Source organism: Podarcis gaigeae (assembly GCF_964106915.1).
Source record: "Podarcis gaigeae genome assembly, chromosome: 6".
NCBI classification, from domain to species: Eukaryota; Metazoa; Chordata; class Lepidosauria; order Squamata; family Lacertidae; genus Podarcis; species Podarcis gaigeae.
This window is the reverse complement of record NC_139682.1, coordinates 7,730,437-7,757,199: the sequence shown is the minus strand read 5'-3', so window position 1 is coordinate 7,757,199 and position 26,763 is coordinate 7,730,437. Positions and strand designations below refer to the sequence as shown.

Here is a 26,763-nt window from a genome sequence, read left to right as displayed (position 1 = left end):
CTAAATCCGGCCAGCGGACATTTTGGGAATCAGCGTGTTTTTACATGAGTAGAATGTGTGCTTTTATTTAAAACGCATCTCTGGGTTATGTGTGGGGCCTGCCTGGTGTTTTTACATGAGTAGAATGTGTGCTTTTATTTAAAACGCATCTCTGGGTTATTTGTGGGGCATAGGAATTCGTTCATTTCCCCCCAAAAAATATAGTCCGGCCCCCCACAAGGTCTGAGGGAGAGTGGACCGGCCCCCCGCTGAAAAGGTTTGCTGACCCCTGTATTAGAATCTTAGAACCGTGGACCTGGAAGGGACCTAACCCCCTGCAATGCAAGAGTCTTCCTGACCAGCGTGGAATTCGAACCCACGACCCCAAGTCTCACGCTCTACCAACTGCTCTTAATAATACTGCCAGCACGAAGAAGTGAAAACGACTCACGGGCAGACTGGCCCAACCGCACAAACGACACCCTCACGTTTTCGCTGTGGATGTTGTATACCAGTTTTATTGGTAAAATTTGAACACAAAGCCTCACGGACGCCGGGACATGCTTTTCCTTTTAAAGAATTTCCACTGGACTTTAATGGTGAGCATCCAGTCGTTGACATACAGACTCTTACAAGCGGATGTGCACGCATGCCCCTCGGGGAGAAGGTGGCGGCATCCCGGCTGCGGGGATGGTTTCTGCGCGAGGCACTGGGCACCTACGATTCATTTGCCAGCCTTCTGGGCCTTCTGGGCCGATTTGGTGACCTTGCCGGCGCCGCCGCTCTTCTTCTCCACGTTCTTGATGACGCCCACGGCCACGGTCTGCCGCATGTCGCGCACGGCAAAGCGCCCTGCATGGTGCACACGAAGGGTTAAGAGTGAGAGGCTGGGCGGAGGACGAGGGCCCTTCCTGCCAATTCCACAGAGCCTATGGCGCTCTACTGCCCTCTAGTGGCAAAATGTGGCCGTGCAGATCTTGTTATTATTACTAATATAATGGCGACAGCAACAATAAATTTATTTGCCCTGTAGCAGAGTCTCAAGGTGGGTGTACAGATAAAAATAAGAACAGCTAAAAACATAGGGGGTAAACAATGGTTAAAAAACGATTAAGCGTTGATAGAATCAAAACTAACGAAAAGGAAAATAGAAAGAAAATAAGGATAAAATACTAAAATATGTTAAGTTTTTTTGAAATGTATGTAATATTGAGCAGCAAATAAGGGTGGGTAGTGAGACATCAGGACAGTGAGGCGGGAATTCAACTTTTAAATTTGTATGAAATTTGAATTCATTTGATGTTAAATTCGCTAAGAAATGAAAAGCAATAAAAATTAATTGGCAAAAATGTAAGACAGTATCAAAACGATCGATCAATTTAAATACATTAAAACCATGCCAATCATAGAATCGTGGTTATCTTTTGCAGTTATCTTTTGCCCAGTGTTCGGCTTGAACCCACGACCCTTCGATTAAGTATCTCATGCTCTACCAACTGAGCTATCTCTGTATTTCGTATATTTGTATTTTGATGTTTTGAATGTTTGCTCTAGATCAGCCTTTCTGAACCTGTGGGTCCCCAGATGTTGTCAAACTACAACTCCCATCACTCCTAGCTAGCAAGTCCAGAGCTCAGGGATGATGGGAGTTGTAGTCCGACAACATCTGGGGACCCACAGGTTGAGAACCGCTGCTTCTGGGGACGGCTCATTGTGGAAAAGTGGCAGCTAAGTAAACTCCATCCATGCATCCTAGCTCTGATACAAGTGGCAGAACACATAAGCAGAGAGCAGAAAGCACAGCTCCCTCTTTAGGTCTAACAGCCTGGTTAAAATATATGCCTTCTTCAATGGATAGCGTGAGTCAATTCTGCTCAAAAGGTGTCTACAGTAGCCATTGGAGAATTCCAAGTTTTCTTCCAAAAAAAAAAGGAACTTGCTGTGATTAAGAAAAGGGAACCCCTTTCCTAAATTGCTCTAAGATGCTCTTTAAAGCCTCCCACCTTCAGAGATTAAAAAGGCAGCATGGATACACTTCCAAAGGACTTTCGAACAACCCAATGCTGCGCTTTGAAGCCCCAATAATCGGGGCTTCAAAGCGCAGCATTGCCCAACATCACAGTGACATTAGGTGATTGGCAGGTGGGAGAGCCATTCAGCCGTCAAATCTGCCCCACTAGAGGTAGGGCAATTAAGATATGGGCCGTAGAAGGTTCCCTCCCGCTCCTAGGTCTATCTTACATCAGAGTTTCTGGGCATCTAGCCGTTTAGTTTGAAATAGCCCCCCATCACCCATCTTGGTAGGCATCTGGGGGGAAATAAAAGGAAAGATGAGGTTCTCACCCAGGGGTGGGTACTGGGAGAAGCTCTCCACACACATGGGCTTCCCCGGGATCATCTCCACAATCGCGGCGTCCCCCGATTTCAAGGATTTCGGGTTGTCCTCCAGCTTCTTGCCGGAACGCCGGTCAATCTTCTCCTTCAGCTCGGCGAATTTGCAAGCGATGTGGGCAGTGTGGCAGTCAATGACGGGGGAATATCCAGCGCTGATCTGGCCGGGGTGGTTCAAGATGATCACCTAAGCCGTGCAACAGAACGAGAGAAGGACTCAGGTCGGGAACAAATTCGGGAAGGGCATGGGATGACCACATCAACTTTCTGGCTTTCCCAGCTGGGCAACGCTGCTCCCTGGTGGAAGGCTGCTGAAAAGGCAGCCGCTTCTAGCTACTGCATTCTGGAAAATGGGCTCCTGCAGACTGGCGGTAGTTTGCAGGAGGGATTCAAGTGCACTTTCGGAAACTAAAGGTGCATCCATATTCCTGTTTATCCCATGATTTCTGAGAGGGTCCCCCCCCCCCCCCGGGAAAACCAGCAGTTTACTTCTGAATGGGAACAAATGCCAGTCTGCAGAAAACCCAGTTGCTGTTTGTTCCAGTTCATCAGCAAAGAGCAGGTTTTCTGGACAAAAGCGGTGGGTCAAAAAAAACAACAACCTTGAACCTGTGACTTGATATCACGAGACAAACAAAAGTGTGGATGGGAAAAGCTGTACTTTTGCACAATTAAAGCAGATGACATCGCTCTGTCACCCTACTGGGAAAAATCTACCCTAAAAGAGAAATGAACTTCTTGCTGTTAGGAAAGTGACAGGGAGATGGACTTGAACAAACGACTAGAAAACATAAAAATACCCTGAAATACTCTCCGGCTTGGCTAATACCAGAAACTAGGGCAGGAGTAATCAGCGTGGTGTTTTCCAAATGTTGATGACTACAACTCCCATCATTCTTGAGCACTGGGCATGCCGGCTAAGGCTAATGGAACATGCAGTCCACAACAGCGGGACGGCACTGGCCCTCCTCTCGACTTCTGAGGGTTTTACCTTTGCATTATCACTTTCTTTTTAGTCTGAATCTGGCTTTCAAGTGATTAAAATGGCTAAGCCAAATAAATCTAAATAGCTACATGCCTTGCAAAACATTCCACGAAGGGGCATATTGAAGGGAGAATTTACTTATCCGTGGGATAGGTTATAAATTTAATGAGCAACAGCCTGGCATTCTTTGTGAGGAGGAAAACTGGCCTTTAACAAGGGTGCTCCGTGACCCTTCCATCAAAAGTCACTGAATGAGAGACTACTGATTCGTCGTCAGTCCTACAGACTAATCAGGAGACAAATTAAAACCTAGCCCTGGAGCTAAACAACTACAGTGGTACCTCTGGTTGCGAACGGGATCCGTTCCGGAGGCCCATTTGCAACATGAGAAGAGCGCAACCTGCAGCAGCGCCTCTGCACACATGCCGGTTGCGATTCACCGCTTCTGCGCATGCGCGTGACATCATTTTGCGCTTCTGCGCATGCGGTGAAACCCGGAAGTAACCCTTTCCGGTACTTCCAGGTTGCCGCAGGACGTAACCTGAAAGAACGTAACATGAAGCGGACATAACATGAGGTATGACTGTACGTCTTAGGCTTTCACTGGGCTTCACTCCTAGCCCAGCTAAGTGGGTGTAGGATTGCGCCTTTAGCAGTTTAACTGTACCAAGCAAACTATTAAAAGCTGGCGTCCTGCAACGCGACTTCTGCAGAGTAAAATCTCAGGGCTCTTGGTTAATGCTCTGTCTTCCTCAAGCATCACCAGCAGGACAGAGGTCTGCATCAAACAAACGGCCGCAGAAGCTGTGATACGACGGCAAACGCTTTCAAAATGGCTGCCGCCTCGCTTTCTGCTGACCTGAGAAGTGAACTGGGCCGCCTCCTGAGGCGGGTCAGATTTGCTGTCACCGCAGACGTTGCCGCGGCGGATGTCCTTGACGGACACGTTCTTGACGTTGAAGCCAACGTTGTCCCCCGGCAGCGCTTCGCTCAGGGCCTCGTGGTGCATCTCAACCGACTTCACCTCTGTGGTGATGTTGACGGGGGCGAAGGTGACCACCATGCCGGGTCTCAGGATCCCCGTCTCCACACGGCCCACGGGGACGGTCCCGATTCCTGCGGAGGGGAAAAGAGGGCAGCGGGAAACATGCAATGAAACGCAATCCTCGAGACTCTCAGCAGCCATGCATTTAATAATAATAATAGAATAATAATAATATTATTTATACTCCGCCCATCTGGCTGGGCTTCCCCAGCCACTCCGGGCGGCTTCCAACAGAACACTAAAATACAATAACCTATTCAACATTAAAAGCTTCCTTAAACAGGGCTGCCTTCAGATGTCTTCTAAAAGTCTGGTAGTTGTTTTCCTCTTTGACATCTGGTGGGAGGGAGTTCCACAGGGTGGGTGCCACTACCAAGAAGCCCCTCTGCCTGGTTCCCTGTAACGGCTTCTCGCAGCAAGGGAACTGCCAGAAGGCCCTCGGAGCTGGACCTCAGCGTCCGAGCAGAACGATGGAGGTGGAGACGCTCCTTCATGTATACTGGACCAAGGCTGTTTAGGGCTTTAAAGGTCACCACCAACATTTTGAATTGTGCTCGGAAACGTATGGGAGCCAGTGTAAGTCTTTTAAGACCGGTGTTATGTGGTCTCGGCAGCCGCTCCCAGTCACCAGTCTAGCTGCCACATTCTGGATTAGTTGTAGTTTCCGAGTCACCTTCAAAGGTAGCCCCATGTAGAGCGCATTGCAGTAGTCCAAGCGAGAGATAACTATGACGCCACTTCACATCGCTATGGCTTCCCCCAAAGGGATTCTGTGAGCTGTCGTTTGTTCCGGGTGCAGAGAGTTGTCATATGGCGCCCTCATAAAGCTACAGTTCCCAGGGTGCTCTGAAAACTGCAGTTCTGAAAGGGGAGCAAGGCGTCTCCTAACAACTGTCAACATCTTCAACATACTACAGTTCCCAGAATCCTTTGGGGAAAGTGGTGACTGTTGAAAGTGTTATCATAGCAGTTTAAATGAATGGTGTGGACATGGCTAAAGAGGAACTGCAAGAGTCGCACTGGATATGAGGAGGAATTAAAGAAACTTTTAATGAGGGTGAAAGAGGAGAGTGCAAAATATGGTCTGAAGCTCAACATCAAAAAACCGAAGATCATGGCCACTGGTCCCATCACCTCCTGGCAAATAGAAGGGGAAGAAATGGAGGCAGTGAGAGATTTTACTTTCTTGGGCTCCATGATCACTGCAGATGGTGACAGCAGTCACGAACTCAAAAGACGCCTGCTTCTTGGGAGAAAGGCGATGGCAAACCTAGACAGCATCTTAAAAAGCAGAGACATCACCTTGCCGACCAAGGTCCATATAGTTATAGCGATGGTTTTCCCAGTAGTGATGTATGGAAGTGAGAGCTGGACCATAAAGAAGGCTGATTGCCAAAGAATTGATGCTTTTGAATTATGGTGCTGGAGGAGACTCTTGAGAGTCCCATGGACTGCAAGAAATTCAAACCGATCCATTCTGAAGGAAGGACAGATCCTGAAGCTGAGGCTCCAATACTTTGGCCACCTCATGAGAAGAGAAGACTCCCTGGAAAAGACCCTGATGTTGGGGAAGATGGAGGGCACAAGCAGAAGGGGATGACAGAGGACAAGATGGTTGGACAGTGTTCTCAAAGCTACCAGCATGAGTTTGACCAAACTGCAGGAGGCGGTGGAAGACAGGAGTGCCTGGCGTGCTCAGGTCGGCGTGCTCAGGTCCATGGGGTCATGAAGAGTTGGCCATGACTAAATGACTAAACAACAACAGCAGCACTAGATATAACATCGGACAACTTAAAAACACACACCTATTGGGAAAGCATAGGAAACTTCAGGCACGGAGGGCAATTCTGATAATTTCAGCTGTGTATAACTGACAGCTCATGATTCTGCAGCCCCTTTCATGGAAAGCCTGGAGATGTTTTATGTTCAGGTCTGCATTTTGGGGATTTCATCGTTGTTAAAGAACTGTTCCACCTGCTGCCGTCATTTAATGCTGCTAACTGCTTTTTGAATGGATGTTTTTAAATTTTGTGTTTTTTACGTTGTTGTTTATGTTATAAGGCACTTTGGGGAAGGAGAGAGAATATACGGTATATTTCCTAAGGTGGGCTACAACCAACCAATCCATGCACTGCAGCAGTAAAATGGGTGTACTCTGCACCCTAAAAATAATTAAGCGGCACATAAATGTCTTAAATAAATTTAAAAGAATGGAACATCGCAGCAACTCTAAAAATGCTAGGAGGTTTTGCAAGCGACAGGTTTTTCAAAGAGGCTGCATTATTATTATTATTATTTGTGAAATGTATCTTCAAGTGTGAAATATTCTGAAAGAGCTTGTGAGTGACCTTCGGCAAATGAACTTAGAAATGCGAAGTGTTGAGACAAGGACAATAGAGACTTTAAAAAAGACTGGGAACCATTTACGATGTATCTACAGAAATATTGTAAAGAAGTGGACTCACTAGCAGGGTTTGAGTAAACACAATTAAGAAACCAATATTAAGATGTAATAACTGGAAAATAACAAAGTGCAAGATGTAATTGGGAAAAAAAAATGATATAAAAAGATAGGAAGATTTAAGTTAAAGATTAGAAAACTAAGGTAGAATAATAATAAAAAAGCAGGAAAAGCAAATATTTAAAGAACCAGAAGGGGAGGTTGAGGGAAGTTGGGGGAGGGGGAGAGAGAGAGAGAGATTGGGATTTATATATATATATTGTGATAATGGTGACTGTGTTGAATATAAAATTGTAAAACTTAATAAAATATATATATGTATAAAAAAGAAAGGCGAAGTGTTGGACAGTAGAATAGAGAAGTGTCTTTTTCATGACCCTTTTTCCCCATCTTTTAGCATGTTCATCGCTGCAGTTTCAAACCTGCTTCCGCAATTATGAGGATGAGAAACTGACTTCTTGCCAAAACCGAACGGTCAGGGCACCTTCAGGCGACAGGCACAATTTCTACATACCTTGCGATCTACAATGCAGAGGTAAATGCCGGTGTCAGCAATCAAATCCTCTTCTCTTCCTGTTACTTAGACTACAAAAGCAGATTACTGCCTGGAAATCCGCCTAACTGAACGAGGGCACCTGTCTACCTGCCAGGAAAGCTCTGGACTCACCTCCGATCTTGTAGACATCTTGAAGGGGCAGGCGCAGAGGCTTATCTGTGGGGCGGGTGGGGGGCAGGATGGTATCCAGAGCTTCCAGCAGCGACACTCCACTGGCGTTCCCTTCCTTGCGCTCCACTTTCCAGCCCTTGAACCAAGGCATCTGCAAAACAAAATGGCGGGAGTGTGGATCCAGTGGACTGTGAGGAAGGATCTGTTGGCACATCAGAACACCTAGCCGTATGAATCTCTCCCTCATCACAAGGGCAGGAACTGAAGGATACAATCCTTCCTTTGCTTCCCAGAGCAATTTGAGATGATTTTATTTTAATTTAATTTATTTACACACACACACAAACACACCCACACACACACATATTCCCCAGCCACTCTGGGCAGCTCCCAACAGAATATGAATAAATATTAATTAAAAAGCGATAAAACATCAAACATTAAAAACTTCCCCAAACAGTTAAATGAACCTTGTGGATGGAGGATTAACATATATAAAATTGTACATATGGTTGATTTGAATATGTTATTATTGATTATGTATACCCAATGTATCAGCCGCCTGGGGGGGTTTCACTGTTTGTGTTTTGGTTGTTGGTATAAAAAAAACAAAAAAAAACTTCCCCAAACAGGGCTGCCTTCAGATGTCTTCTAAAAGTCAGGTAGTTGTATATTTCCTTGACATCTGATGGGAGGGTGTTCCACAGGGTGGGCGCCACCACTGAGAAGGCCCTGTGCCTGGTTCCCTGTAACCTCACTTCTTGCAGGGAGGGAACCGCCAGAAGGCCCTCAGAGCTGGAGCTCAGTGTTCAGGCAGAACAATGGGGGTGGAGATGCTCCTTTAGGTATTATCAGAGATTAGCAGTCTGCCTCCATCTGTAGATAATTTGGGGGGGGGGCGGTTTCCAAGGGGGTGTATCTCCCACAACACCAGGCCAGGAGTATGAACCCTAGCAGTTCACTCCAAGATCACCTTCCCCCATAATCTCAGATCAATTGTGCGAAATTTGCCAAGGTCAGTTTCCCAAAGGCAAGTCACCCATTCCCCAGACTCAGGCCACAACTGCCCATTCAAACTCAGTTGGCTCAGTTGGTAGAGCACGAGACTCTTTATTAATCTCAGGGCCATGGGTTTGAGCCTTGCCTTGGGAAAAGATTTATGCATTGCACGGGGTTGAGCTAGATGACCCCTGTGGTCCCGCGGGATCACATTCACCCAGTGCTTTACCAGCTGCACTGGCTCCCGGTGGAGTACAGGGTCAGGTTTAAGGTGCTGGTTTTGACCTTTAAAGCCCTATGCGGCCAAGGACCCTCGTACCTACGGGACTGCCTCTCCTGGTATGCCCCGCAGAGGAACTTAAGGTCCACAAATGACAACATTTTGGAGGTCCCAAGTTGCAAGGTGGTTAGATTGGTCTCAACTAGGGCCAGGGCCTTTTCAGTACTGGCCCCGACTTGGTGGAACGCTCTGTCACAAGAGACTAGGGCCCTGCGGGACTTGACATCTTTCCGCAGGGCCTGCAAGACAGAGCTGTTCCGCCTGGCCTTGGTTTGGACTCAGTCTGACCCTTATGTTTCCCTCCCCTTATGGTCTTGATTTATTGGCTACTTTAAAATGAGGCTGCATTTTATATTGCATTTTAACCTGTATTTTAAATTGGGGTTTTTCCCCCCATCACTTTTTTTTTTTACTGTGATTTTATTGGTGTTAGCCGCCCTGAGCCCGGCTCTGGCTGGGGAGGGTGGGGTATAAATAAAAATTATTATTATTATTATTATTATTATTATTATTATTATTATTATTATTACTACTACTACTACTACTACAATTCTAAGAATAAGATGAATTATTGGAAGGGAAGGTTTGGTCCCTAGAGTACAGCCACTTCCCCGTTTTATTTTGGTATGGTACTTGAATTTTTATTTTGTACATGGCTTTGATGTTCTTTTCTCTGGTACTGGATCTCAGCTTTTCACAATGTTCAGAAACTCTGATGGACCGCTTTTGATTTTTTATTTTACTTTCCGTCCATCGCTTTGAGGGTCCTTTGACTATAGTGAGATTTAAGACATCTTATAAATAAAGAAAGCATTAACAACCATTGGAACTGCCACTGCGTAGCTTCCTTATTTACGGTCCTTACCCTCAAATAGCTCAAGGCAGCATCCATATTGCTTCCCTTCCACAACAACCCTTGAAGGTAGGCTACACCAGTCACCAATTCCTACCCTAAGGCTTTCTGGGAAATGATTTATAACGAAATGAAAAAGGTACTTAAATATACCTTTTTGAAGAAACCAGAGGCCTTTCTCCTGGGTATGGTTGGCCAATTGGTGTCAAAGAAGGACAGAACATTTTTTATGTATGTTACAACAGCAGCAAGAATACTCATTGCAAAGTATTGGAAGACAGAAGAGAGAAGATTTACCCACCGTGGAAGAATGGCAGATGAAGGTTATAGACTATATGGGACTGGCAGAATCCGAGACCAGGGAAAAGAGACGGCGGAAGAAGATTGGAAGAAATTTAAGGACTATCTTAAGAAACATTGTAAGATTGTTGAATGTTAGAACGATGTTGATTTAGAAATTTAGGGGTTTTCAGCTGTAATGATTATGTAATTAAGAAAAGAAAGATTAAAAACTAAACAGAAATTAGGGGAAGGATTTGCTGAATTGACTTAATTAGAGATTGGGATACAGAAAGGGGAGGTATGAGGAGGTCGGGAAAGTAAGTTTTATGAATATAAGGGATTGAAATTATATTTGTTACTGTATGTGTTTTGTATGTATGTCTTATTGCTTCTTCTGTTTTTTTCTTTGTTTTTTTATTTTTTATAATTTTTTTGAAAACCTTAATAAATATCCTTTAAAAAAAAAACAATTCCTACCCTAACTCAACTTCATGGCCAAGTGGGGATTTGAACCCAGTTCAAGCTGTCCTCAAATCAAATCAAATCAAATTTATTTATTTACGGCTATTAGCCCATAAAATGTGTACAAACCTAAAAGCACAGAAACATAAAAACCAATACATCTAACAACAGAAGGGGAACACCACGATGCAAGGGTGGGTCATTGAGCAGTGACAAATAACAGCTTGGGGCCCGGAAAGATCCAAGGGACGGTTCCCAGAAAAAGGAGAACTGGAGACGAGATCCGTCATGCACTCTCATCATAACTGTCCGATTAGTTTTTGTTGTTGATGTTGTTTTTTGGTGGTTTTTGTGTGTGAGATAACCGCATTCAGGAATCTCGCCACCTGCAGAGTTACAGAAGGATCTGTATCCTGCAAAAGCAGTGCGGCATGTGACTCAACAGGCCTGCCAACCAAGCGCAGTAAAGCAGGACCCAGGAATTTAGTCCTGGCTATGCTATGTAAGGGACAGTTGAACATTATATGTGGAAGAGATTCAACTGTTTTCCCGTCACACTCGCATAGGGGAGACACCAAACCCTTGGAAAATCTGTGGCTCAGCAGGTTCGATGGAAAAACATTGAACCTTGCACGAATAAATGCAAGTCGGTGTGGTACAGATGAAAGAGATGACATATATGATGGAAGGCCAAGTGGTGGGGTTATTCCATGATACCTGGGGGAGCAGACACCCCCACCCCTGGAGAGGTTGTGTTGATTTTCAATGTCTGCTAATCTTTGCTCGATAAGGCTTTTGGCTGAGCGTAGGTTCATCTTTAAGGAGTCTGCTGGGGAAATTCCGATGCTCATAAGTTTGGCATGGATTTTTCCTACCCACGGATTAACAAAGTCATCCCGCCAGAGGCACTGAAAGAGGTAATGGTCGGGAAGCCTATGCCAGCTGGACAGCCAGTAGCCAAAGACTCGCTTCCAGATGACAGTCTCCAATGATGCAGTCCTTAGCTCCAGATGTATGGCTGCATTGCTCACACACATGGGGAGTTTCAGGAGGCGACGGAGAAACTGATTCTGCAATGTCCCCAGCGATGTTAAATTGGACCCTGGGGCCCAGAGTGGGGCAGCATAACAGAGGGTGGAAACCACTTTTGCGTGGTACACCTTCAATGCAGAAGGGATGTGGGAGGCTCCGTCGACCGCAAAAAATTGGAGTAGAGTGTAAAGTATTGTTTTCCTCTCTCCAATGCCAGATGTTGATCGACCACATCTGCCATTATCCCTCACCCTATGTCTAAAATCCCCGGTAGAGGACAAGGATCTAGAGATCACGCTAAGGGTGGCCAAATTCTGTGCGCCTGCCATAAAACCTAGGGAACAAGCGGTGCTACCTTGATGACCAAGGCCTTCAATGACAATTTTAGGTTATATTTTAGTGATTAAGATTTAACTTACATATTTTTAACTGCTGCAATATCTGTATTGTCCCTGTTGTACCCAATTGCAAATTCAAATGTATCCCTATCGTGTTTTGTGATTTCCCTGATATTGTATGTGAGCTGGAACTGGTCTGTGACCGAAATTACCATATTTTTCCGTGTATAAGACTAGGGGTTTTTTTTTTACCAAAAAAAATAAGTTTAAAATTGGGGCTCATTTTATCTGCTTGCACTTTGATGTGCTTTCGAACTGCTAGGTTGGCAGGAGCAGGGACCGAGCAACGGGAACTCACCCCGTCACGGGGATTCGAACCGCCAACCTTCTGATTGGCAAGTCCTAGGCTCAGTGGTTTAACCCACAGCGCCACCCGTGTCCCTGGAGGTTCCGTTTACCTACCCTGAAATTTAAATGTACATTGTTTTATCAAATCCCCTAACAAATTTAGCAATTGCAAGTGTGTGAGAGAGACAGTAGTTAGCAGCCACCCACTCAGTGATTTTCTACATCTTTAAAGGTGACTTCATTTTGAAACTTCTGTGGACATCCCCTCCCGCATTTTCCTAGCCACCAATACTGTCTGTCTTGCATCCAAGCTATGTCCTGTATTCCCTGAAGGAGGTCACCAAGCATTAGCCCAGCTGTGCAGGACCGTCAAGAGGATTCACAGAAACTAATCTCCGCCAACACACCAACGCTGACTTGCTGAATTTCAAGGTGGTCACATGACAGGCTCAGAGGGGTCACCTGACTAGCTTCCGCATTAAGGAAGGCCCCAGCCCAGCCAGGAGAAGGGAAGGGAATATAAAGAGATCTGGAGGGTAGAAAGAGAAGAGGAAAGAACAGGACCTCCACGTTTCTGAAAAGAAATGCTATTCAGAAAAACAGAGCGTCTCTGTCTGAGCAGCGAAAGACAACACTACGCAGGCAAAATTCAGTAGCGAAATCACTTTTGCAAGTTACGCATCACAAAACCTGAACACTTTGACCTGTGCAGGTTATGCACATAAAGCCAATTTGCATGTGTCACCTTATTATGTATAATTTGTTCTGCACCCCGTTTCCTTCGCTCTCACTTTCCCACCAGCTTCTGAGGCAATCTGCAAGGAAAATTCAAGCTTATCCCTGTGGTCCTAAGGGCTAAGAGGTTGCATTTCCGAAAGGAGACGTACTCAAGCCACTGGAATTTACATCTAACACCAAATTCTTCATTTGTTCATGGGACTGCGGAATCGCAGGAAACATACCCTCTTCGACCAGTGATGGCCAAACATGGCCCTCCAGCTGTTTTTTGGGACTACAATTCCCATCAACCCTGACCACTGGTCCTGTTAGCTAGGGATGATGGGAGCTGTAGTAGCTGAGACTAACTTCTTTAATCTCAGCCCTGCCTCTAGTTTGCATTAATGCACCTGTTATAGCGGGCTGCCTTACAAGGTTGTTGTTGAAAGCGGCTGAGATGATGTATGTGAACTGCTTTGAGCACATAGGAACAGCTCTATAGAGCACTAAGAATAATAATCTCTTACAGAAATTTAAGTAACCAAGCAATTCTCTCTTTATTTGCTCTTACAACCTACTTTTCCTCAAAAGAGTTGAACATAAGACTACAAGTGCTACTGCCGCCCCCAATTTTTACCCTCAACACCCCTGGAAGTTTAGTTAGGCTGAGATACCGTGGGTGACCCAAGGTCAGCCAGTGTACTTCATGGCTGGCTAAGGATTCGAACCCAGATCTGCCCAGTCCTAGGCCAGTCACACCATACATACATAATTTTGTTTGTATGCCGCCTTTCCAAAATTCAAACCATGCTCAAGGCAGCTTACAACACAAAAAAGACACATAAACAAACGTAACGAAAGCAGCCATAAGCAATAAATAAAACATCAGAAAAATGCACAAAGGAACTGAAAAATTTACATGTAAATCGTAAGATCTAAAACAAAGATACAAAAAGTTAGTATCGATAACAACAACCACCCCATCAACAAAAATCCCTAAATGATAGCCCAGCACCAAACATTTACAGCAGCGTCATTCTACTCTAAAGTCCTGGCTTGCTCCCCAAAGAATTATGGAGAATGTAGTTTGTCCAGGGTGCTGAGTTTTGTAAGGAGACACCTATTCCCCTATTCCCACAAAGGCTCTCTAGCTAGTTGGCGCCATTATCTGAAAGACCGTCTCCTTTCTTTTAAAGACGGGTGTGAAAATCAGTGGACACTGTTGGTACTGCCACTGCCTTCTGATGTTTTTGGGGAGGTGACAGTCCAGCAGAGGTCACACTCTCAAGACTGCAATCCCTCAAGGACCACCTCTCCCCATATGAACCAACCCAGACCCCGTGATCATCATCTCAGACCCTTCTTCGTGTGCCCCCTCCACAAGAGGTCCAAAGGGTGGCAACACAAGAACAGGGCCTCTTTCGTGGTGGCTCCCCGTTTCTGGAATGCTCCAGAAGGAGGCACCAGGTGAAAACTTCCCTCTTTAGGCCTTGGGCTTTTAACTATCTGTGTGGCCTATTTAGAAATAGGCAAGTTGCTTTCAATGTATTCGTTTTTCCTCTCGGTTTCAGGTAACTATTTTGGGGGGGGCGGGTTGTCTGTTTGGTTATGCACTTTAGGCCCCACCCTATTCTCCTGAATGTGATCTGTTTTGACTTGACGTATTCTTAAGTTGCTGGGACCCTCACGGAGGAGGGCAAGTAAAAAAATGTAATTATTAAATTTTGGCAAGCCCAGAGACTCACAAACGTTGGAGGAACTGAAAACGGTCAGAAGCTGTGGAGTTACAAACTGATGCAGAGAATAAAATTGCTTACTAGGGAAATGCTGAAGTTGCCCTTTGGGGCGCCTCAGGGTCAATTTTTTACGGTAGCCCAAATCTCAGTTGTACGGGTGTATGCATATATCTCAATTTTAACTCATGAGCTATTACTGCTATCTGCTCCAATTGTATACAGTGGTATTTTATCAAAGTAATTGTTGAAAAGTCTATACAGAATGTAAAGCCCATGCAGAATATAGGCACCCTATACAGTGGTACCTTGGGTTACCTACGCTTCAGGTTACATACGCTTCAGGTTACAGACTGCGCTAACCCAGAAATAGTGCTTCAGGTTAAGAACTTTGCTTCAGGATAAGAACAGAAATCGTGCTCTGGCGGCGCGGCGGCAGCAGGAGGCCCCATTAGCTAAAGTGGTGCTTCAGGTTAAGAACAGCTTCAGGTTAAGAACGGACCTCCGGAACGAATTAAGTACTTAACCCAAGGTACCACTGTATTTTATCTTTATGAACGCTGTTTTTATTGTGTTATGTTATGTGAGCTGGTCTTTGACCATAATAAATGATCTAGCATCTAGCAAACTGATGCAGGAACAAGGGCAGGACAGAGTGACTACTTTGTTGACCAGAGAAAGCCCCAGTTCATACTTTTCAAAATCCCCCCCCCCCCAAAAAAATGTGGAACATCTCATCGCTATATCCACATGATGCCCCAGTCCTCCAGAAGGCCCTCACATGCCCTTTCTTTCCCTCAAAAGGGAGGAAAGGAATTACTTCCCAGGAATTGGACACCAATGTGGATGCCTCAGCACAATACAGTGCTACCTTGGTTTTAGAGCGTCTCGGAAGCCAAACATTTTGGTTTTCAAATGCCAAAAACCCTAAGTAAATGCTTCCGTTTTTGAACGCACCTCAGAAGTCAAACAGCTTCCGCTGCATTTCTCCCCCCCCCTTCCCAATTTTCTCCATTGACTTTGCAAACCGCCCATTGCGCCTTGGTTGTCAAACATTTCGGAAGCCAAACGGTCTTCCGGAATGGATTGCGTTCAACAACTGAGGTAATCCCATGCAACTGCAGTGATGGGTCAACTGTAGAGGCAGACATTATCTATCTATCTATCCATTTCAGTTTCTCTCAATTTCCCACTCTGAATTTGAGCTCCCCACATTTCTGCATAGCTGTCAACGTTCCCCCTTTTTTTAACGGAAATTCCCTTATTCCGAATAGGATTCCTCGCAAGAAAAGGGAAAAGTTGACAGCTATGCATTTCTGCATCCTTGCAAAATATCTGTCAGGTTTTTGTGAGCATTCCTCCTAACATAGGTGGTTCTGCTGCATCTAAAAGTTCTGGGAACCAGATTTAAGGGGGGGGGTCAGCTTTCAATCACAAGCCCAGCAACGCCCCACTAGACACAGATTTGCAATGATGTACTGCTGCCCTGTCTCACTTGACCTCCATATTTAGGAAGTATAAATTCAAAATGACGTCACCCTCTTTTCCCCAAACCTATTTTTAATTAGATTGTTCAGTGTCATCTCTCCAACACTGGCGGCTGCTGACATTCAGCTGTCTGGGCTTTGGGTACGCTGATTAAAATAATTGGCTAAAACAGCTTTTAACAGGTGGTGGCAAACGATTACTAGTTTGGTTTGCAGAGTGCTACATGACCGATGCTGAGCCTGCCCTCACAATAACTCTGTGAACTCAGCCACCATTATTCCCATTTTACAGACATTGCAACTGAGGCCGAGGGGCGCAGCCGAACAGCAGCTTCTTCTGCTCCCAGATACAACCCGGAATAAAGGCTGTGAGGTCATCAGAATAATCATCTTTCACATCATTGTATTTAAGTAGCTATTTAAGCCTCCTTTAGTGGAGAAAGGGGCTCTCTCTGATGCTCGGACTAATGCACTAGTTTTACTGGTATGCAAACTGCTCTGGGAACCTTTTCCAGCTGAATAGCAGGCTTTTTCGGCTGTGGCTCCAATCTGGTGGAACGCTCTGTCACAAGAGACTAGGGCCCTGCGGGACTTGACATCTTTCCACCAGGCCTTTGGCCAGGGCACAACCTGACCCCCTCCTTTGGCAATCCTCACAGAGCCCAATGGTTGCCATTAATCTGATTTGAACTGATTTTAGAATGAAATGATTTTAGAATGTTGTATCATTTTACTGTTGTTAGCCACTCTGAGCCCGGCATCATCATTATTATTATTATTATTATTATTATTATTATTATTATTATCACTGCTTTGAATCAATAAACAAAAAACTTAAGTAGCACTACAGGCCAGGCCAGAAACCCTTTATCTTGTTAAGAACTAGGCCTTAGGTAAAGGTAAAGGTACCCCTGACCATTAGGTCCAGTCGTGGCCTTGGGGTTGCGGTGCTCATCTCGCTTTATTGGCCAAGGGAGCCGGCGTACAGCTTCTGGGTCATGTGGCCAGCATGACTAAGCCGCTTCTGGCGAACCAGAGCAGCGCACGGAAACGCCGTTTACCTTCCTGCCGAAGCGGTACCTATTTATCTACTTGCACTTTGACGTGCTTTCGAACTGCTAGGCTGGCAGGAGCAGGGACCGAGCAACGGGAGCTCACCCCGTCACAGGGATTCGAACCGTTGACCTTCTGATCGGCAAGTCCTAGGCTCTGTGGTTTAACCCACAGCACCACCCGTGTCCTTAGTCATCCCAAAAAGAAATTATACAGCTCACAACTCCAGCACTGACGGCAAGTGGTGCCCCAAAGTAATGTTTTCCAAACTTCTTAGACTCAGGGAACCCTTTGTTCATTGATTGGTCCAATAAAGAACAAATGAAAGATGGTAGCAGAATCTCAAGGATTATCGGACATATTTGATTCATGCTCATATTGAGTAATGACTAGGTTTGCTGGGTCTGGTTGTCCCCCTGCATAAACCGAGGGCTCATCCACTTTAGCCGTGCCCATATTTTGATTGTACAGTGGTACCTCAGGTTAAGTACTTAATTCGTTCCGGAGGTCCGTTCTTAACCTGAAACTGTTCCTAACCTGAAGCAGCACTTTAGCTAATGGGATCTCCTGCTGCCGCCACGCTGCCGCCGCACGATTTCTGTTCTCATCCTGAAGCAAAGTTCTCAACCTGAGGTACTATTTCTGGGTTAGCAGAGTCTGTAACCTGAAGCGTATGTAACCTGAAGCATATGTAACCCAAAGTACCACTGTGTTGTGGACAAATTCCCACAAGCCCAAGACTTCTGTGGCTCTGCTTTGCAAAAATCCAATCGTATCCACTCAATTGAAACTCAGCTATGCAAAATCTGCCTCTGGATCTTTTCCGGGCAATTGTTAAGATCCAATTCAGCCAGGAATGTCAGGTTTTCGCAAGGCACAGCCCCGTAGACAGGACAGCCTCTCCCCATAGGGTCAGCATTTGAAAGTCACCAGGCGCATTTTGCACCTGGCTATCGGTCACTTGCTACCAAGTGAAGATGCCCAGGCGCCAGGATGACATCTGACATCTCCACCATCTGGAGGTGCATACCTGGGGGTCCCTGGATGTTGATTGTTTTCACACACCAGAAACACATCCTGTAGAATTCTACCTGTTATGTTTTATCTGCCCAAAGAGAATGAATTTCAGGAACCAAAAAGTTGTACTGAAAAACAAGACTTTAGCGACATCTGGCCCAAAAATGGCAACTACGCGGTTTCGTTTTGGCGACTGTAACCCTGGTTTAAGGAGCCATTTGGCACCTACTGTAGCTTATATATATCTGAGTTTCTGATAAATATATAAGCTACAGTAGGTGCCCGATGGCTCCTTAAACCAGGGTTACAGTCGCCAAAACGAAACGCCTAGTTTACTCAGGTTTACTCTGAGTGAAACACTGGTTTACTCTGAGTGAAACTTAATTGGCTACCACCCTCAGAAAGAGCCCTTTTGATGTCAGCAGGCAGCGCCAACCATTGGCTCCCAGTACGTTTCCAAGCACAATTCAAAGTGTTGGTGCTGACCTTTAAAGCCCTAAATGGCCTCGGTCCACTATATCTGAAGGAGCGTCCCCACCCTCATTGTTCAGCCCGGACAATGAGGTCCAGCGCCGAGGGCCTTCTGCCGGTTCCCTCATTGCGAGAAGCAAAGCTACAGGAAACCAGGCAGAGGGCCTTCTCGGTAGTGGCACCCGCCCTGTGGAACGCCCTCCCATCAGATGTCAAAGAGATAAACAACTACCTGACATTTTGAAGACATCTGAAGGCAGCCCTGTTCAGGGAAGTTTTTAATGTGTGACATTTCAATGTATTTTTAATCTATGTTGGAAACCGCCCAGAGTGGCTGGGGACACCCAGCCAGATGGGCGGGGTACAAATAAATTATTATTATTATTATTATTATTATTATTATTATTATTATTATTGGACTAGCAAGCCATCCTGTAGAATTCTATCCACGATGTTTTATTTGCCCAAGGAGAACAAATTTCAGGAAGCAGAAAGTCGTGTTGAAAATACAACTTTCAAGCAGCCAAAATGGCCCCCAAAATGGCAACTAAGCATCCTTAAGCCTGGTTTAAGGAGCCATTTGGCACCTAGCTTATATACTCGAGTTTCTAACCCTGTCCTGCCTTAAGACTCCCTCTTCAAGCCAACCCTTCTCGTATTCACAACTCGACTTCTCGGTCCCTCGGAGATGACGACGGAGGAGCTCCTCCAGCTTCGATTGGACCCAACTGGAGCTGCAAACCTCATGTGAACACAGCCTAGCACCGCCCACCAGAGACTTACGTTGGGAGACGGCTCCAGCATGTTATCGCCATGCCAGCCAGAGATGGGCACAAAGGGAACGGTCGCTGGGTTGTAGCCGATCTTCTTGATGTAGGCGCTGACTTCCTTAACGATCTCATCGTAGCGCTTCTCGCTGTATGGTGGTTCCGTGGAGTCCATCTTGTTAATGCCCACGATGAGCTGCTTGACGCCCAGGGTGTACGCCAGGAGGGCATGTTCGCGGGTCTGGCCGTTTTTGGAGATGCCGGCTTCGAATTCGCCTACCCCAGCAGCCACAATCAAGACGGCGCAGTCGGCCTGCAGGGAAACAAGGCACAGACACGCTTAGGAGTGTGATGGTTTTCGCACGATGGTTTGCAAAACGTCACAGGAGAATTTCCCCGTTTCACTTTCTCTCCATTTCTTGTTTCTTCCCCCCAATCTTAAGTTCCACTTTTCCAAATCGGCTCGCAATTTTTTAAAGAAGTCCTCGTGAAACTTTTATCAGAGTTTTGTAAAATAAAATTAAAAAATAGCATCTAGCATTTTAGTGCAAACGTCTCCCAATACGCACATTTTTTGCCAAGCAATATACAGCGGTACCTCAGTTTTCGAACGTCTCCATTGACGAACGTTTCGGTTTCTGAACGCCGTAAACCCGGAAGTAAATGCTTTGGTTTTCGAACTTGCCTCAGAAGTTGAAAAGGCCACGCAGTATTGAGTTTACTGAGTTTTCGAACGTTTAGGAACTCCAACGGTCTTCCAGAACAGATTACGTTCGAAAACCGAGGTAACCAATGTATTGCATTTTTAAGTACGTTTCTCATTTCTAAGCACTGTACAGGCAGTAACCAATTTGCACTGATTTGCATGCAACTGACGCACACCTGGTGCTTGGGCCCCTTTTGGAAAAAAGCAGAGCTGGGCCAGAACAAGGTGGGTTTTTTGCACTCTGCCGACACACGCGGGGGCCAGGAACAGAACCCTTGCGCAAAAGGGTTGCCACCTGTACATAAAAACAATCCATAGAAAATGGGAAAATAAAACAATAAAAATCCATCACGAAACCAAACTAAAGGCCTCAAGACACCTGCTGGAATAAGAATGTCTTTGTCTTTGCTGGAAGTTCAACAAGGAGGAGAGCTTGCCTAATCTCAGGTGGGAGAGAGTTCCGCAAGCCGAGGCTCACTATACTGAATGCACAGCCAATTTCAGCACACACTGTTTGGCTTGCGGACCTGCATTGCAAAATTTGGAGGGGTGCGAGTTTCAAAAGATGACTGTGTTTCGGTTCATGTACTGTTTTATAAAGCAGATGGTGGGGGGGAGGGAAGAGAGCCACTTGCAGGAAAAGGTAGAATATAACCACAATAAGTAAATAAACAAACAAACGACGTGTCTTGGGATACAGCAGCACCCCCTGAGATTTCCTAAACAAAACAGGTACATATTGGGCTCCTAATATCCCATCTTCCCTTCCAATATTGTAACTCAACAAGTTCTACGAACTGTTGGCTCGATACCTGAAAACTGATAGTGCCATCTGCTCCTATAAATAGTTGATGGCTCCTTTAGGGAGTTTGTCCTTTTTTACTCCCAGGAAAGTAGGGAGGGGAGAGCATGCTCCAAATGCATTTTTAAGAATTTCTACGGCCCCTTTCCAACGCACAAAGCATGCTAGCTTCACCATTTGGCCAGCCAGAGTGCAAAGCTAGACCGGGTTCCTAGGACTTCAATTTTTTAAAAAATCCAGGTCACACAGTTCTGCTGGCAGGGACCCATCCAGGATAAAAGGATGCTGGCGCTCAGGGAACAACCCAAAGGTGTCCCCTGCCCCCTGCCCTGAGACGAACAGCCTCCCCTTTCTCACCTGCGAAGTCCCCGTGATCATGTTCTTGATGAAATCCCGGTGCCCGGGGGCATCAATGATGGTGATGTAGTACTTGGTGGTCTCGAACTTCCAGAGAGAGATGTCAATGGTGATCCCTCGCTCACGCTCAGCCTTCAGCTTGTCCAGCACCCAGGCGTACTTGAAGGAGCCTTTCCCCATCTAACAGGTTGGAGAAAGAGGGGAGAAGTTTTTGTAAGGGCTTTAGCTCAGTTAGTTAGAACATGGTGCTGATGATGCCAAGGTTGCAGGTTCAATCCCCCTATGGGACAACTGCATATTCATGCATTGCAGGGGTTTGGACTAGATGATCCTCAGGGTCCCTTCCAACTCTAAAATTCTATGAAAAATCCAAGTGCAATTTTTTTTATTTATTTATTTATTATTATTATTATTATTATTATTATTATTATTATTATTATTATACCGCACCCATCTGACTGGGCTGCCCCAACCACTCTGGGCAGCTTCCAATATATATATATAAACATAATAAAACATTACACATTAAAAGGCTTTCCTATACAAAGAATGCTGTTGAGGTTGTGATTTATTTGGGAGAGGGGAGGAAACAGTCTGCATGATGCCCCAAACCCCTTCCAATTCTTGTGTTCCTGTATCTCTGGGGGTTTGAATGTACAGTCAAACCTCGGTTCCCGAACACCTCCGTTTTGGAACGTTTTGGCTCCCGAACGCCGAAAACCCGGAAGTAACTGCTCCGGTTTTGGAACGAACAGGTTCCAAGCTGTGTTTTTCTTTTCTTTTTCCCCCCATTGACTTTGCAGCCAGCCCATTGATCCTTGGAACGGATTAAGTTTGAAAACCGAGAGAAAGCAAGCTTGCCAAATTGGTCCCTGGGCCTAGGCAGCGGTTATGGCTGGTTTTTTCAAGCACCACAATTAAGGAGGGACAGGGAACTCGCCAAAACGCATTTCGAGCACCTTTGTGCCACTGCCATTGTAGAATAACGAGGGAGGCGTTCATGAAGAGTTCCTATTTTTCTAGAAAAACAACCAGATGCCTAAGGGAAGCCTGTGTGATGCCTACAGGACATTTCCTGTAATGCCGTTTTCAGTCTCTGCCTGCTGAGCTGTTGAAACCTCTTCCGACCTTTGAACCAACAACCTGGGAATGTTGTCAAATGCTTTCGCCGGCAGGATCCATTCATGATGAGCGACAACCTACAGGGTCCCCAGCAGTAACCACCCAGGGTCAAAGGCCGGGTTAGGGTGTCCATGTGTCCTGCATTGCAGAGGACAGCCCTCTATCTCATGGGCAGGCAAACTAAGGCCCGGGGGCCGGATCCGGCCCAATCGCCTTCTAAATCCGGCCCGCGGACGGTCCAGGAATCAGTGTGTTTTGACATGAGTAGAATATGTCCTTTCATATAAAATGCATTTCTGGGTTATTTGTGGGGCCTGCCTGGTGTTTTTATATGAGTAGAAAGTGTCCTTTTATTTAAAATGCATCTCTGCATTATTTGTGGGGCATAGGAATTCGTTCTTCTTCTTCTTTTTTTTCAAAATATAGTCCGGCCCCCCACAAGGTCTGAAGGACAGTAGACCGGTCCCCTGCTGAAAAAGTTTGCTGACCCCTGCTCTATCTGAAGGTTTTCCCCCATTTTTCAAGCTGTAGGGTCAGAGTCCGTTTGGAATATTAAAAAACAACTTAAGAAGGGACAGCAGGGGCTTTGAGGGTGCCCATCAAGGAGTTAGTTCTCTGCCCCACCACCACCACAAACTATGATCTTGAAGTCCCCAGCTTTCATTTTTTTTAAATCCTAATTTTCTAGCATCTGTGGATTCTGAGATATGAGGGGAAATGGACAAGCATTTATTTTCTCATCATTATTTGTGGAGGTGGAGATAACTAGCCTTCTGCATTTTCCTTCACTCTCCACCCCTTGGAAAAATTCCTGCAAACACCCAAAGTTATTCACCTGGACAGCAGCTCAAGCAGGTACACAGGTTACCTGGCTCAGTCCTTCCCACTATGGTGAGCTGTGATGCACCTCCATTTAAATCTTATCAGTGCTTTACAAATTCACATCCACACATAGAAATTAGCATGTGCACACCTGTGCTTTAGCAATGACTTTCCTCTTTTGGGGGCAACAGGTGAGGCTACTGCTAACCAGCTGCACCAAGGCTGGGCAGCTACAGGAAATGTCGGTCCAAGCCACATGTTAAAACTACACAATCAGCTCAAGACAATGTAAAATAAAAAACAGTTTTAAACCCCGCCCCAAGCAGATTTATTTAACACACCAACTCCCAACAAAAAAAGCAGACTTATTTAAAGCAACGATACAAACTAGGCATTGATGACAGAGACCCATTCACTTGTCTGGGAAAAGCTGTCAGAACAAAAAGGTCTTCAGTTGTTTTTGGAAAGGGCGTCTGTCGTATTGGGACAGGAATGCCATTCCACAGTATATGGTCAGTAGCAACACTAAAAACCCCTGCTTCGAGTTAATTACAATTGCTAGTGTCTAAGAAATTAAAAGACACCTGCTTCTTGGGAGAAAAGCAATGACAAACCTAGATAGCATCTTTAAAAGCAGAGACATCACCTTGCCAACAAAGGTCCATATAGTTAAAGCTATAGTTTTCCCAGTAGTGATGTATGGAAGTGAGAGCTAGACCATAAAGAAGGCTGATCGCCAAAGAATTGATGCTTTTGAATTATGGTGCTGGAGGAGACTCTTGAGAGTCCCATGGACTGCAAGAAGATCAAACCTATCCATTCTGAAGGAAATCAGCCCTGAGTGCTCACTGGAAGGACAGATCCTGAAGCTGAGGCTCCAGTACTTTGGCCACCTCATGAGAAGAGAAGACTCCCTGGAAAAGACCCTAATATTGGGAAAGATGGAGGGTACAAGGAGAAGGGGACGACAGAGGACGAGATGGTTGGAAGTGTTCTCGAAGCTACAAACATGAGTTTGACCAAACTGCGGGAGGCAGCGGAAGACAGGAGTGCCTGGCGTGCTCTGGTCCAGGGGGTCACGAAGAGGCGGACACAACTAAACAACAACAACAACATAGTGAGCAGAATAGACTTCTTTCAAGTTTTAAGTCTTATTTATATATATAATTTTTTGGTAAATTTTCTGTTTTACAATCTAAAATACTCATTTATACTGCCTTAAAATATCAAGGACTTCCCTTCTCCTCTTTCCACGGTTCATTTTGCATATCATATATCCCTGCATATTTTACAAAAACTAAACCATTCATTATTCCATTGCTGCATCCATCAAAACGTATTTACACTGCTGAACTTATCTTAATGCTGCCAACGTTTTGAGGTGTACACAGTTTCCCCCCATACATTCAATAAACGTTTTCCAATCTTCTCTAAACGTATGTTCTTCTTGTTCTCTAATTCTATATGCTAAGTCTACAAGCTGTGCATATTCTGTCAGCTTAAGAAGCCATTCATCTTTGGTTGGGACCTCGCTCGTTTTCAATTTTTGGGCTAACGAAACACAGGCTGCAGTAGTAGCATACATAAATAACCTTTTATGACACCTGGGAATTTCCGTCTGAATTATCCCCAACAGAAAGGACTTTTGAACTTTTTTTTTTCAATAAACGGCCTCGGTCCAGTATACCTGAAGGAGCGTCTCCACCCCCATGGTTCTGCCCGGACACTGAGGTCCAGCGCCACGGGCCTTCTGGCGGTTCCCTCGCTGCAAGAATCCAAGTTACAGGCAACCAGGCAGAGGGCCTTCTTGGTAGTGGCACCTGCCCTGTGGAACGCCCTCCCACCAGATGTCAAAGAGAACAACAACTACCAGACTTTTAGAAGACATCTGAAGGCAGCCCTGTTCAGGGAAGCTTTTAATGTTTAACAGGTTATTGTATTTTAATATTTTGTTGGAAGCCGCCCAGAATGCCTGGGGAAACCCAGCCGGATGCGCGGGGTATGTATAATAAATTATTATTATTATTATTATTATTATTATTATTATTATTATTAATAATTATGTATCATTTCCCAATACTCTTTCACCCTTTTACAAGTCCACCACGTGTGAAAGTATGTTCCCTCAACTTATTTGATTTCCAACACTTATCTGATTCAGTCTTAAACATCTCAGCAAGCCTTGAGTCTTAAATCCTTGATAAATATATTGCAACACAAAATGTTAAGTAGATGTCTCACGCTACCTCTGAGGCTGTCCCCAAGGGGCATAATGTGCCTGTTAGGAGCTATAGAATCATAGAATTGTAGAGTTGGGACCCCCAAAGGTCCTGTAGTCCAACCCCCTTCAAATGCAGGAAACTCAGCTAAAGCATCCATGACAGATGGTCATCTAACCTCTGCTTCAAAACCTCCAGTGGAGGAAAGAAGCTGGAGGTGGAGTTATTCTGTAGCCGTGATAGGAGTCCCTGCGACAGGCATCACACCATATCCGATTAATTAATAAAACTTGCTTTGTTCTCCTAAACCGGATGCCTGTCACCTTTGAGGAATAACCTGCCCAGTTTCCTGCTGCAGTTAGGCCAGAAAGCTGCATAACGCCATGTTTCCTTCCATTCTCCCCATCGAAACTTCCCTATATTCCAACTCTCTATATGTTCTGTAGGGTTTCATTTCTACAGTGCTTGGAGAGCAATTTGATCCTGCAGTTTATACATCTTCTAAATATTCTGCGCCCCAAGCAGTGCTCAGGAACCAGGATGAACCATATGCACTGAAAATGATTTGCACACATTTGCATATTTTCCATAAATTATTATTTTCAGCCCTCTGCAGCACAACACACAGCCCTACACCTGTTTAACTATCTGGACCAGAATGCCACCAAGTGGACTTCAATATCACAAGGTCATTAATAATTTTATTACATAAACAACGACAGCAACCCAACTGCCAGAGCAATTAACTGAACCTTGAAGAATCAAACCAGAATAAACCAACATTATTGGGCTGGGAGTGCAACCTTGATTCTGAATACATAGCACCCGTAATAAATAAATAAATAAATAAATAAATAAATAAATAAATAAATAAATAAATACTTTTGCTCAGGGAGTTGCTGGAATTAATCTGTTCCTTGCATTTAGCAGACCCAGTGTGACAGGTGGGTAGAGAAGGACAGATCCTGACCTGCAATTAACAAGGGTTTCCCTTTCAGAGAAGCACCATGACCCTCATCCCACCCTGTACAACCGAATGATGATGACGACAATTTATCAGGTTGACTAATCAGCCCATCCAGCTCCCGCAGCCATCAAAATTGGTACATTCCGGCTGAAAAAATGGACTGCGCCGAAACTTGCTGCATCATGTTATGAGTGTGCGACAAGCCTCTATTTAGCAAAATGCCTTTGCTCCTCTTTTCATCTGCCTATATTTGATTACCCGCAGAGATCGTGGACCAAAAGGGGAAGAAAAAGGCCGTATTTTCTAGCCTAGCACAGTAACGGCTCTGTTGCAGAACTCGATACATCTTGAATTGGCCGGGCAGAGGGAGAAGTCATATTGTTTAAGGCCACAAAGGATGG

The 26,763-nt window shown here is 45.2% G+C and overlaps 1 protein-coding gene across 2 annotated transcripts in view; it reads right to left on the bottom strand.

Moving 5' to 3' along the window:
• Positions 1-468: 468 nt before the first annotated feature.
• EEF1A2 (eukaryotic translation elongation factor 1 alpha 2) overlaps positions 469-26,763 on the bottom strand; it is a 36,885-nt gene continuing 10,590 nt past the window's right edge. For both annotated transcript variants that reach the window (XM_083744496.1, XM_083744497.1), the window contains 6 exons: positions 21,233-21,412; positions 19,384-19,680; positions 7,529-7,679; positions 4,215-4,471; positions 2,323-2,557; positions 469-831 (listed from right to left, as the gene is read on the bottom strand). In XM_083744496.1, coding sequence (XP_083600622.1) covers positions 704-831; positions 2,323-2,557; positions 4,215-4,471; positions 7,529-7,679; positions 19,384-19,680; positions 21,233-21,412 — 1,248 coding nt within the window. In that variant the 3' untranslated portion in view covers positions 469-703. The remainder of the gene's footprint in view (positions 832-2,322; positions 2,558-4,214; positions 4,472-7,528; positions 7,680-19,383; positions 19,681-21,232; positions 21,413-26,763) is intronic.